This window comes from Megalobrama amblycephala, linkage group LG10 (assembly GCF_018812025.1).
Source record: "Megalobrama amblycephala isolate DHTTF-2021 linkage group LG10, ASM1881202v1, whole genome shotgun sequence".
NCBI classification, from domain to species: Eukaryota; Metazoa; Chordata; class Actinopteri; order Cypriniformes; family Xenocyprididae; genus Megalobrama; species Megalobrama amblycephala.
Genome location: NC_063053.1, coordinates 29,834,016 through 29,847,092, shown reverse-complemented (window position 1 = coordinate 29,847,092; position 13,077 = coordinate 29,834,016). Strand labels below are relative to the sequence as shown.

The window sequence follows — 13,077 nt, the reverse complement described above, 5'->3', positions numbered from 1 at the left end:
ATTGCAGTTGCCAGGATGAAATAGATGCATACAACTGTCAATGTGAGGTCGGATGGACCGGTCACAGATGCGAGATCAACATTAATGTGAGCATGTTGTCTTTGAGCATGTGTATTATTGTTATAAGTGTCTGTGTGCGTATGTGTGTGTGGGGATATATACTATATATATATATAGTGTGTGTGTATATAGTATTTCAGCCCAAAACAAATAGAAAATATTATTAATTATTTTACCTATTTAAAATCTAATAATAATCTTTCTTAAATTTGACATCATTTGAATTTCCATTGGTTGTTGCACATGTATGTGCATAGTAAATTTTGATTGCCCTTTTTTTATTGCATTTTCTATTTAACCATATCGCCTTTACATTGCAAAGGCAGTGTTTCAGTGGTCAGAAACTGAGTGTCATAGCAATGACAAAACCTAAACGTTTGCACACTACTCACCCCTTGCCTTGCCAGCACTGGTATTTCCTTCAGAAAATTCTAATTTTTCTGAATATCTTCAGCTGAAAGTTATTTAGCATATGAAAACATTTAAACATAATGTAAATATGCCATAATACATGCTGTTTGGAGACTGTAAAGCATGGTGCATTCATTCACAGAATCATAAATCAAAATGAATACGCACATTATTCCACATTGAGAGGGCCGTGTCTGTCCAAAGAGTCCCTAGGCTGTAATGAAATCAAAGTTCAAGGTTTAACAGTGACAGTGAGTATCTGAGACGTGGCTGCTACATTTCATTCTGGAGACAGGGAACTGTTAGGACAGACTATAGCATCACACAAGTATGAACTGGAGTCTGTGAACAAGAGCTCTGACACATACTTTTCTGTGGTAAGAGCTGAGTATCACTAGACCCACTATTGACAGGAACTTTTGACGTCAAGCACTGCCACAAGTGGCTGTCTGTGCCTTTTTTCCCAAAAATGGGTTGATTTGTGTTAAACTTTCAGTAGTGTTAACAATCAAATGGAGTGGATAGGTTGTGCTGCCATTTGTGGTGTGTGCAGGCATAATCCCAGCTGGAGGTCCTTGTCAAATCAAGTTGGTTTATTGTCATCTCTCTCCTGTATGTTAAGGGAATAACAAAATACAGTGTCTCTTGAGCCATACTGCAGAACATATTGTAAGTCTATACAAAATCAACTTTTTAACGATAAAAATAGGCAGTTAATAGGCAGAAAAGGGCTGTATACTACTGATGAGTGAGTTACACAAATGCAATATTGCAATAGTTAGGCATTTTGTTGTGAAATGTAGAATGCAGAAAGTTTGTAGTCCAGTGAATAACCAAAGAAGTGCATTTTTCAGTATCTTCTGTAAAGCCATCAGTTTAAAGGGGTGATGACATGGATTTTTTAAATCATTTTAATATATTCCTTGAGGTTCACTTATAATGTTAATAAAGCTTTTTGCCCAAAAAATATATGCAGAAAAACAATTATTTTCTACCTTCATTCTGACTCTCTGCCTGAAATGACGTGCTTTTAAAGGGGAGGCTTCTTTAAGGCTTGTCAGTAGGCCACTTTTATGATTGGCTAACTTCTTGGGGTACGACTGTAACCTTTGTTCTCTGAGAAGGGAACAAGATGCTGTGTCACTGACACTTTGGGAATGCCTTTTGCATGATTGCATCTGAAGCATGTGTGTGAAATCAGTCCAATGTCATGACAGAATGTCACAGGCAGGGTGACATCAGGACCAGTAGGCTTAAAAGCGCATCCGGAATGACCAGCATTAGCTTCAATTAGCCGAAACAAGTCGATCACAGGGATGCAGGAAGTATGGTAGGGCGACGAAGTGTCTTGTTCCCTTCTCAGGGAACAAGTTTTACAGTCGTAACCCGAGACATTTCCTTTCAAGGGAGCTTGCATCAGTGACACTTTGGGAATGACAATACCCAAGCGCCATGCTTACAAGTGCCTGTCTGTGTGAATCACTGTGTGCACACTAAGACTTGTGAACCTGGTGTAGCCCTTGTCCAAATTGTTAAGTCCTACAAATGTGAGCGAAAAAAACCCAGCTTGCCGCATTCCACGTCCTCTAAGGATATACCCCTTTTATAATAAGTATAATACTAATTTTAATATTAATATAATACTTTCTATGTTGCCATACTCCTCTCCTGGCCTAAAAAACCACGGAGGAAACGTCACCATCGGGTTTCACCCCAGGGATACACCACCCAAAGAGACATGGTAGGAAGCTATGACCGCCACGTACAACTTCAGTGTGGAAAAATGATCCTGCTGGAACTCCAGCACTGTACCAACCAGACAGTTAACTGAGTGCCACAGTCAATTTTTACACAATGAAGTGAAAACCGTCCACTTCAATGTGTACAGTTTCCTCGTGGAGGGAGCTGGAGGGTTGGGGGGGAAGTGTACAGATGTAACTTTGGCCATGTCTGTACCATGGCATCCAGCACCAGTGGATCTGGATGTGTGAGGAAGAACCAAAGTAGACAGTGTGTCGTATCCTGATACGCAAACAAATCCACAAAGCCACAGATCCATGCAAACACACCCCCCATATGAGCTCCACCACCTGGGGGTGAATTCTCCATTCCCCGGGCCTCAGCCCCTGTCTCGAAAGGATGTCTGCTCCCTGGTTTTAGTACCCAGGAATGTAGACTGCTTTCAAGGAGAGCAGCTTTCCCTGGGACCACAGGAGGATCTGGTGTGCCAGTTTATATAGTGGGCGCAGCCTCAGACTCCCCTGATGGTTTATGTAAAAGACCACCAATGTGTTGTCTGTCAGAACAAATACACGATGGCCCCTCAGGTCTAGGATGAAGTGCTTCGATGCTTGAAAGACAATTTATGTGCCTGGAATGATGGCCCCTCCACAGTCCCTAAGCTGAGCGACCTTCCATGATCGCTCCCCAGCCAGTGAGGATTGCATCTGTTGTAAGCATTACGCAGCGACAAGGAGCCCCTAACACAGGACTTTGGAATAAAAACTAGGTCTTTGCCCATATATCTGATGACACATCTGTAGAACCCATTATTGGTATGCTTTGCCCCCAAAAGCAAACCTCAGGAACTTCCTGTGTTGTAGAAGGATGGATACATGGAAGCATGCATGCTTGGGATCTGTTGTGACAAACCAGTCCTCAGACCTGATTTAAGACACGATCTGTTTCATGTCAGCATCTTGAACTTGAGATATTTTGACAGAACGATTTAGATAGTCGCAGAACTAATGTTGGACGAAACGCCCCATCCTTCTTTGGAACGATTTAGTACTGGCTGTAGAACCTGGATTCTCTCTTGGCTGGAGGAACACATTCTATGGCCTCTTTCCCTAAGAGAGTTTTATACTTCTTGTTCCATTACCAGTACCTGCTCAGGGCCAACCACTGTGGGAATGACCCAATGAATCGAGGCGGGGGAGAACCAAACTGGATTCTGTAGCCTCTTTCTATGGTATACAGGACTCATTGAAACATATTCGGCAGAAGTTTCCATGCTGGCCTCTGGTGTATTCTGAGTAGCCAACTCTGCTCCCTGAAGCAGATGACCAGCAGGGAACAACCAAGCTGGTTCCTCTGAAGCCCTCCTCGGAGGGAGCGAGCCTCCCAATGCCATAACTATCCAGGGCGGACAATGGGACATGAAACCGCTTCACCCTGAGGCACCAAGGGTGGCAGCGTTGGCAGAACAAGGAGGAATAGCCTCTGTATAATGAGACCTTGTATATGTAAAAATATGAAGGAAAATTTGATTTTTCATGTCATGACCCCTTTAATTTAATTATAAAACACTGATCATAAATGATTGTAATTATACTTATATTTTCTACCTTAAAAATTGGAGAATATCGGAATCCATGTGTTTTTTTTTTTGTTTTTTGTTTTTTTTTACACGTTCGTCTGGTCATATCTGATCTGTCACATGGGAGGAAAAATCGGAATTGGGTCACTTGAACCATATAATGTGAATGTGGCCTAAGTGATGTTTTTTGAAAATGCAAAAAAGTTTTCTGTGATGGGTAGGTTTCAGGTTAGGCTAAATATAAAATTCTGTTCATAAATTCACATAACTTTGGTTCTTAATAGAATTTTTGTCTTTGAGAGGTCTAGCGGTTGTAGTGTCAAGGCTGATGATTGGTTTGGTTTTCAAACAGGTTCAACTTAAAGGTTGCTGGTGTAGTGTGAGGAGCAATCCATAAGCCATCACCGTTGTGCCCTTCAGCAAAGCATTTATTCCCAAGTTGTGTTCTAAAGAGACATCTAGAAGTCACAGAAACAAGTTCAACTGGACCTGCGTGTGATAAAGATTCTATTAAATCTTCACTTGTGGTCTACACTTCCTGTAAACAGCAAACTACATAATGTAGAGTAATAATGTTACTATGCAATTCTATCAATGCAATGACAAGTTTGTGTGCTTTTTAAGTATATATTTTATTTGTAGATTTTATATGTATTTTATGTGTAAAGTTTTAACATTGTCCATATTATGCTGTTCATAATTCTTACAATAGGAATTTAAACACGTTTTTCTTAACTAACTTAAACTCTCCAGCAGGTCTTGGAAATTGTATATGCTTTAGATGGTGGTGATGATTCTTCTGAATAACAACCACAGAATCATCTAAACACAAGTGTCTGATTAAAATGCTTCTATCCCTAATTGATTTAATACCTAGCATGGCCTTAAATGTACCCCTGAGACGAAACACTTGGCTGCTTGGAGGACTTGCTTGGAATAATTCATTAGCTGCTGTTTGCTCCCTTAATGACCATAGGACGAGATCTGCCATTCTGTTTGTATATCCACTTACTGTATCAACTTCACTAATGCGTCATATATCTTTTTTTATATGAACATCTTTAAATCACAGAAATGTAATTAAATTTAGCCATACAGCATGCAGTAAAAACTGTGTTAGTGCCCAATGAAAATGGTATGATCAAGCAGTAAACTAGTGCTTCAGGAAAAATTTATAGTAAACATTTGGCTACTAATCTTTAAAATGTACTATAATATTAACCAATATTTTAATACTATTAAATTATTGGTTTAGTCTAAAGAAATCATTAGTGTACGTGGGATTTTGTTTAATTTTGTTCCTAAAGGCCTTTGCACAACGAGTAGGAAATTTTCGTATGCGTTTTTTTCGCATTCGTATTCCAAAAAAATTGTCACGCACAGAGACCTTGCACACTGAGTCCGATGAGTATTAATGAATCCGTTATATGAAAAAATTCACAAAACAATACAAAATGGAGTCTTAAAGTAGTGAGCACGATTTGGTTGTCCTCTCTCTTCTTAAAAAGAGAAAAAGAAAGAGGAAATATTGGGTCCATCCAATCCCGAGATTGCATAGAGAGAAAGGAGAGTTCACATCATCAAGGAGCTGTGTGATTATTAAAACGTCTCTCAAAATGCGTGCCACGGATGCGAAAAACGCAGAAAATCGAATCCAAATTTTTTTATGACGGACAAAAGATTCGGAGGATGATTGACGCATTAATTTTTTAACGTGCGAAAGTTTCGCATGTGAATTTTGGTGTGCAAAGGCCTTTAGGGCCAGATTTGCTAACAACTTATGCACAAACCCTCTTTTGCTGTTAAAAAAACTACTGTCGGGATTTACTAAAGACATGCAGTGAAAAATTAGTGCTGAAAAGGCGTGGACACAGTTATTTTTGCTGCTCACCTTATCTCATATGCATTTGTAGGAGTTTCCCTTTCAGACGCAAAATTTATAGGTTGCGAGTATTTAAATAAATCATGCACAGTGATTTAATAAGGTTTGTGCTAGTCAATTTACTGTTTTTTTGTGCCATTATTTACCGCCCCAAAAAAGCATGTCTTAAACCAGACGCTAATTTGTGCTGCTCTTGGTAGATTGCATTGGTCATTTTGGTCATTTTCGCACGTTGTGAGTAGATCACGAACTTTCTCTTGCTAGTTTGCCCTGTTTAGTAAATCTGACATACTTGTATGTTAATTATTCTGAAATCTATTAAGACAGAGAAATATTTGTAATTTTTTGATGTTCGCTCACCCTATATATTGTAATATACAAATACATTGTGTATGTATTATGTCTGTATAAAACAAAAATAATTACTAATATTATTGTATCACTAACTAGATATTGATATAATACTGTTTTGCAAGGTCCCTAATTTCTATTTTTTTGTGTTAGGAGTGTGAGGATCATCCATGTCTTAATGGAGGCTCCTGTGTGGATCTTCTGGACAAATATGCCTGCATATGTGCAGATGGTTTCACTGGGAAGAACTGTGAAGTTGACCAGAATGTATGTCTGCAGACGTCTCTTAATTTCTCCCTGTGTTTCAATGGAGGGACATGTGTGGATGGACCAGGGGCCAACTTCACGTGCAGGTGAAAACAAGACTTTAGACATTATGTAAACCTAAATAGTGAGGGACCATTGGTTGCAATCTACTTATGCTTACAGTCAGGGCCGGATTAACATAAGGGCTAGGTGGGGCTGAAGCCCCAGGGCCCGCGGGTAGAGGGGGCCCGTGATTGGCTGGAGGAAATGAGATTGACAAGTCATAGGTGGTTGATTTTTGTCTAATAAAATAACAAGAAAAAATTATTGGAAAATATGCCTGACTGATAAATCACCGTCCAATCAAAATCACTTTACAATTCGCGCCATGACATCGGGAAACGCCTCTTTGCGTTATGCTATCGCAGGTAGACTAGAAAATGGGAAATTGGCCTCGCTGGTGTTCAAAATGATAAACAAAAGTGATAGTGGTGCGCAAAAAAAGGAAAAATAAGCTTGAAAGAGAGAAAAGGGATGCTAATCTTACAGCAAAAATTCCAAAACTAACTATTTCAGTTCACATAAAACATCCGAGCCAGACCCCGCGTGCAGCGGCAGCTCACAATTATCTTCACCCACCGACACCGTCGCCGATCTGCGTGCTTTACACGTTGAAGAAGGTGAGATAGCAGCTGCAGCAAGTTATTATTCTTATAACGAGTTAAGCCCTATTCGGATGGTAATTGTTTCTCATGAAAACCTAAGGTGTTTTCAACATTTACAGGGACGAGTCGATTGATTTTATTGCCGTTTGAATTCAGAATGTCAATGTTTTTTCTCTCATCATCATCACCCGCGTAAAAATCCCGAATTAACTTTCCTACTGTTTTTTGACGAACACCAATGTCGTGTGACTTGTCTCCACTATCTGCCTTTGAAGCACATCCTTTCAGTTGCAGTTCTGGTGCCTCCATCCGTACAACTCGACCTCGACACATTCACATCACATGTCAGCGGTAGAGTTACTCACGGGACACTGCACTTATTCGCAATGACAAAAGTTCTTTATTTGCATGTGCTTTAAAGCCCTGCCAGTTAAACATGTCATTCGTGTGCTGTTCTGAGATGCGCTTTTTCTGAAGCGTGCACACACACACTTAAGCCTGTCAAACAGCGCCTGACTACTGGACTTCATCTTTCGCGTCTGATTGCGCTATAATACTGTCAAATACACAAAAGGTTTACATAAACACAGTTGGTTATGTCCGAAGGGAGTTGAGAAAATCGGGCGCGTGCAGGTCTTAAAGTGACAGCATCCTAATAGTTAGCATGCGGACCCTTGTCCTTAAAGGGATAGTTCACCCAAAAATTGAAATCCTGTCATCACATACTCACTTTCAAGCTGTTTTAAACCTGAATGAGTTTCTTTTTTCTGTTGAACACAAAAGAAAATATTTTAGAGAAGGTTCGTAACCAGACAGTTGATGGCACCCACTGATTTTTTTCCTACTATGGAAGTCAATGGGTGCCGTCAACTGTCTGGTTACCAACATGTAACATGTAAGTAATGACAATTTTCATTTTTGCGTGAACTATCTCTTTAAAATATTCATGGTAAAGTAATCATTGAGGAATTAGGCTATGACTGAATTATGACAAATGTTTTTGCTGCTTTTGGCAACCTGTTTGTTTGGAGTTCATATCTGGAGTTAATGCATTTGTTTGTAATGTGTTAAATAGCAAGGAATATTTAGTGTGCTTGTGCTTATATAAAATGATTTGATAAAATAAGATTTGTAAAAATATAAAAATAATAACAATAATAAAAAAAAATTACTGTTGTACAAGACACTGTGACATGGCAATCAGATGAAAGGGGGCCCTTGGTGTTGCTATAGCCCCAGGGCCCAATGTGTTCTTAATCCGGGCCTGCTTACAGTGCTTCTGGGCAATGCATGCAGTCCAGATCAGTGTTGGGGAAGCTACTGTAAAAAAAAACTTTAGCTATCACTAACTATAAACAAAAAGAATTACAAATATCAAAATATTAAGTGATCATGCCCCAAATATTTATATAATATTGTTATTCATAATTTAAAGCAATAACTTTCATGGGCTATAGTTACGAATAATAGTGGTAGTGCTTTTGAGTTTTCTCAGTGACTTCAATCTTTTGAGTCCATTCACCTAAAAGATTTGCTCAGATTCATTCACCGATTCTCATTCAGACTCAAACCACTAACTATGGAAAAGAATGAGAATAATTTGATCACAGATTCGTTCAATCCCATTAATTTGATTGCAAACAAAACACCACTAACACCACTAACATTTACATTTACATTTTTTTTTTTTTTTTAAATATAAAACTTGTAATTAGTTTCTGCCAGACACTGATCCAGATACATTTCCATGGTTCCTCTTGGTTCTTAGGTCTGTAAGGTTGCCAGAGTGGCTGATTATGCAGCAGCTGCTACAACATTATCGCTGAACTGAAGGGCTAAAATTGCGTTGTGGTGCATTACACATTCTGCATAAAAGGGCCCATCCAACACATAACATATCTCATTATCTCTTCCTCCTAAGACAATATTCTAATGTGAATAAGCCCTCTGTCCAGACTCTCTGATTAGCCTGGGCGATAATGCTATTTGCAATTCTTATCATGTCAGGTGGACAGATGCACGGACGGACAGACAGCTGTGGAATGAGAAAGCATTGTCTGTCCAAATGAGGCTTCATTGGATTGATTTTCTCAAATGGAAAACAAACGCCCCCGTCCCACTTTGTGTTTACTCTCATTTGAAATCACTTGCAGACTGATGACTCGCAGGCCGATTGTATTTAAGCCTGTCTCATTTGGTAATGGACAAAAGCACACATTTTAAAGACCAAAAAATTGGAGCTCAATCAATTTTAAATCAGCCTTTTCTCATTTTGCATAATGTTAAAGATTCAGAACAGATTGAGTGCTGATATGTTGAAATGAAAACCATTAGAACTGCCACAGACAGAAAAAAAATGCTTCTCATTATACATAAGATGATTGTATAATCTTTTGTGTGTGTATATGTATGTGTGTATATATATATATATATATATATATATATATATATATATATATATATATATATATATATATATACACACATACATGTGTTTTAGGGCTGGGAGTTTAACGCTTTAATTAGATTACTTAATCTTTAATGCGTTAATTTTCTTAACGCATTTAACGCACTTGCCCCGCCCCCAGGCCTACATAGGTCATCTGACATTTCATACAGTTGACTGATGATGAATATAATGCAGGGCAACAACTCCCTGCGTGATATAACCTATAGAATGCAGTTAGAATGTCCATAAAGATATGAAAAGCGATCGATTTGAAGCGTACGACAAACACCAGTAAGATCAGAACGTTCACTGCTAAATTCAAAAGCGTTATAGATCAACTGATATGATTTAAACGACACATCACATTCAAATATTAGCCGCCGATTTATGTTTCTGTCGCTTGGTGCCCACAGCCGAACCATCCATAACCGAGCGCGCACACGTAATATCTGAGCCAGAATAAAGCCATGAGGACACTATATTTGAGAGCATGCATCATTTGTATTTGTATATGAGAATTTATCTTCCAGAATCTGGCAGTAAGTTATGGAAGAACTTTTTTATTCCATATCTGCAAGACGGACTTTTCCGGATAGGAGATGGACTAAAAATGAACTCCCACACCTTACTGTCAGATTCTGGAAGATGAATTCTTCAAACAGTGGTACAAGAGGATGTGGTGCTGGTCCTTCAAGAGTCACTCTCAATCTGTCTGTCTAGCCTATAAAAAATAGTCTTCATGTATTTTACAACACTTCAGCTTGTGATTCTTATTAATTGGGAGTCATTTTTTAGGATTCTTTGCCTAAGTCTCTGAGATCCTGACACCTCACACTTCTGGAGACTCCAGGTAGGTTGTAGTTCTGGAAAATGGTGGCGCTGGAGACTAAAGGGTTCCTGATGCTTTCACACTTAATTCTTCACCTTAATTCTTATTCTTTTGCAGTTAACGTGTCTTTTCTTCTCCACCTGTTTTTGTCTGACCCAGTGAGCATTTTGCTGTCCAATAGTCATGCCTTAACTTTGCAATTTCTAGTATTGCATTAGTATTGCATCCTTCTCATGGGTATTTAATAATTTTTGACTAAAAAGTCTGAGGTAAATCAGTTTTTTTTGGCTCATTTTGCCTGTAAAAGAAAACCTGCCTAATAATTCTGCACACCTGAATATAAGGCGCTTTTCATTATCAGCCTTCATGAACAATTACAGGGAGTGCAGAATTATTAGGCAAGTTGATTTTCTGATCATATTTTTTTCCCAAGCACATTTTACCAATTCCAATCCACATCAATCTTAATAACTACTATTAATATTGTTTTTAATCATTTATAAGTGATATATAATTGTTCATGAAGGCTGGAAATGAAAAATGCCTTATATTCAGGTGTGCAGAATTATTAGGTAAGTTTTCTTTTACAGGCAAAATGAGCCAAAAAAGAGATTTAACTCAGACTGAAAAGTCAAAAATTATTAAATACTCATGAGAAGGACGCAATACTAATGCAATACTAGAAATTGCAAAGTTAAAGCATGACCAAGGGACAGCAAAATGCTCATTGGGTCAGTGGGGTCAGACAAAAACAGGTGGAAAAGAAAAGACACGTTAACTGCAAAATAATTAAGAATTATGTGTGAAACCATCAGGAACCCTTTAGTCTCCAGCGCCACCATTTTCCAGAACTGCAACCTACCTGGAGTCTCCAGAAGTGCAAGGTCTCAGGATCTCAGAGACTTAGGTTAGCTAAAGAATCCTAAAAAATGACCCGCACTTGATAAGAATCACAAGCTGAAGTGTTATAAAATACATGAAGACTGGGTTTTTATAGGCCTTATAAACCGACAGCTTGAGAGTGACTCCTGAAGGACCAGCACCACATCCTCTTGTACCACTGTTTGAAGAATTTATCTTCCAGAATCTGGCAGTAAGTTTTGGAAGATCATTTTTAGTCCATCTCTGCAAGACAGACATTTCAGGATAAGAGATGGACTAAAAGTGAACTCAAACACCTTACTGCCAGATTCTGGATAAATTCTTCAAACAGTGGTACAAGAGGATGTGGTGCTGGTCCATCAGGAGTCATTCTCAAGCTGTCTGTCTATAAGCCCTATTAAAACCCAGTCTTCATGTATTTTATAACACTTCAGCTTGTGATTCTTATCAAGTGCAGGTCATTTTTTAGGATTCTTTAGCTAACCTAAGTCTCTGAGATCCTAACACCTTGCACTTCTGGAGACTCCAGGTAGGTTGCAGCTCTGGAAAATGGTGGCGCTGGAGACTAAAGGGTTCCTGATGGTTTCACACTTAATTCTTCACCTTAATTCTTAATTATTTTGCAGTTAACATGTGTCTTTTCTTTTCCACCTGTTTTTGTCTGACCCCGCTGACCCAATGAGCATTTTGCTGTCCCTTGGTCATGCTTAAACTTTGCAATTTCTAGTATTGCATTAGTATTGCGTCCTTCTCATGAGTATTTAATAATTTTTGACTTTTCAGTCTGAGTTAAATCTCTTTTTTGGCTCATTTTGCCTGTAAAAGAAAACTTGCCTAATAATTCTGCACACCTGAATATAAGGCATTTTTCATTTCCAGCCTTCATGAACAATTATATATCACTTATAAATGATTAAAAACAATATTAATAGTAGTTATTAAGATTGATGTGGATTGGAATTGGTAAAATGTGCTTGGGAAAAAAATATGATCAGAAAATCAACTTGCCTAATAATTCTGCACTCCCTGTATATATCTATATATATATATATATATATATATATATATATATATATATATATATATATATATAAGCGGAGGAGGAGGAAGCAAGCCACTCCATTCTCTCCTGAGCCCGCTCCAGTCTCTCCTGAGCCCGCTCCAGTCTCTCCAGAGCCCGCTCCAGTATCTCCAGAGCCCGCTCCAGTATCTCCAGAGCCCGCTCCAGTATCTCCAGAGCCCGCTCCAGTGTCTCCAGAGCCCGCTCCAGTATCTCCAGAGCCCGCTCCAGTGTCTCCAGAGCCCGCTCCAGTATCTCCAGAGCCCGCTCCAGTATCTCCAGAGCCCGCTCCAGCCCTTTCCAAGCCTACCGCTCCAACCCTGTGCAAACCGCCAGATGATGCGGTCTGGTTAATTGACTTTTGGTCCGAGCCCGTATCTCCAGTCTCCGCCGAGCCAAGTTCTCCAGTCTCCGCCGCCGAGCAAGCAGCGCCAGTCTCCGCCGCCGAGCAACCAGCGCCAGTCTCCGCCGCCGAGCAAGCAGCGCCAGTCTCCATCGCCGAGCAAGCAGCGCCAGTCTCCGCCGCCGAGCCCTCAGCTCCAGCCGCCGCCGAGCCAGCTGCTCCTATTAGGAACTTTGTTGTTGAAACATACAGCCCTAAGACTGTTTTCCCTCCCTGCCTCCCTCTCCCACCTCCGTCCATTTGTGTCTTCACTACACCTCCACCTCAAGCCCCCTCGCCCAGATCTCCACCTCGGACCTCTGGGCGATTACCGTCACCCTGGCTCCAACCTCCCTCTGCTCCACCGTTGCCCATCAGTCCACCAGTGTCACCAGTCTCCATCCTGCCCCCGTTCACACCTTGGTCCCTCGTCAGCCTGCCCTCACTTCTGGACTGCACTCCTCCGTCTTCGCTCCGTCCCTCCGTCCCTCAGCTCCAGTTGGCCTCCTCACTCCCCCCAGTGTTCACTTTGTTGTCTGTC

General features: G+C 40.0%; 1 protein-coding gene across 1 annotated transcript in view; it reads left to right on the top strand.

The window, feature by feature from the left end:
- eys (eyes shut homolog) overlaps nucleotides 1-13,077 on the top strand; it is a gene marked incomplete at its 5' end in the record, with an annotated part of 227,664 nt that overhangs the window by 81,683 nt on the left and 132,904 nt on the right. The window contains 2 exons of the mRNA XM_048203800.1: nucleotides 8-86; nucleotides 6,177-6,376. Coding sequence (XP_048059757.1) covers nucleotides 8-86; nucleotides 6,177-6,376 — 279 coding nt within the window. The remainder of the gene's footprint in view (nucleotides 1-7; nucleotides 87-6,176; nucleotides 6,377-13,077) is intronic.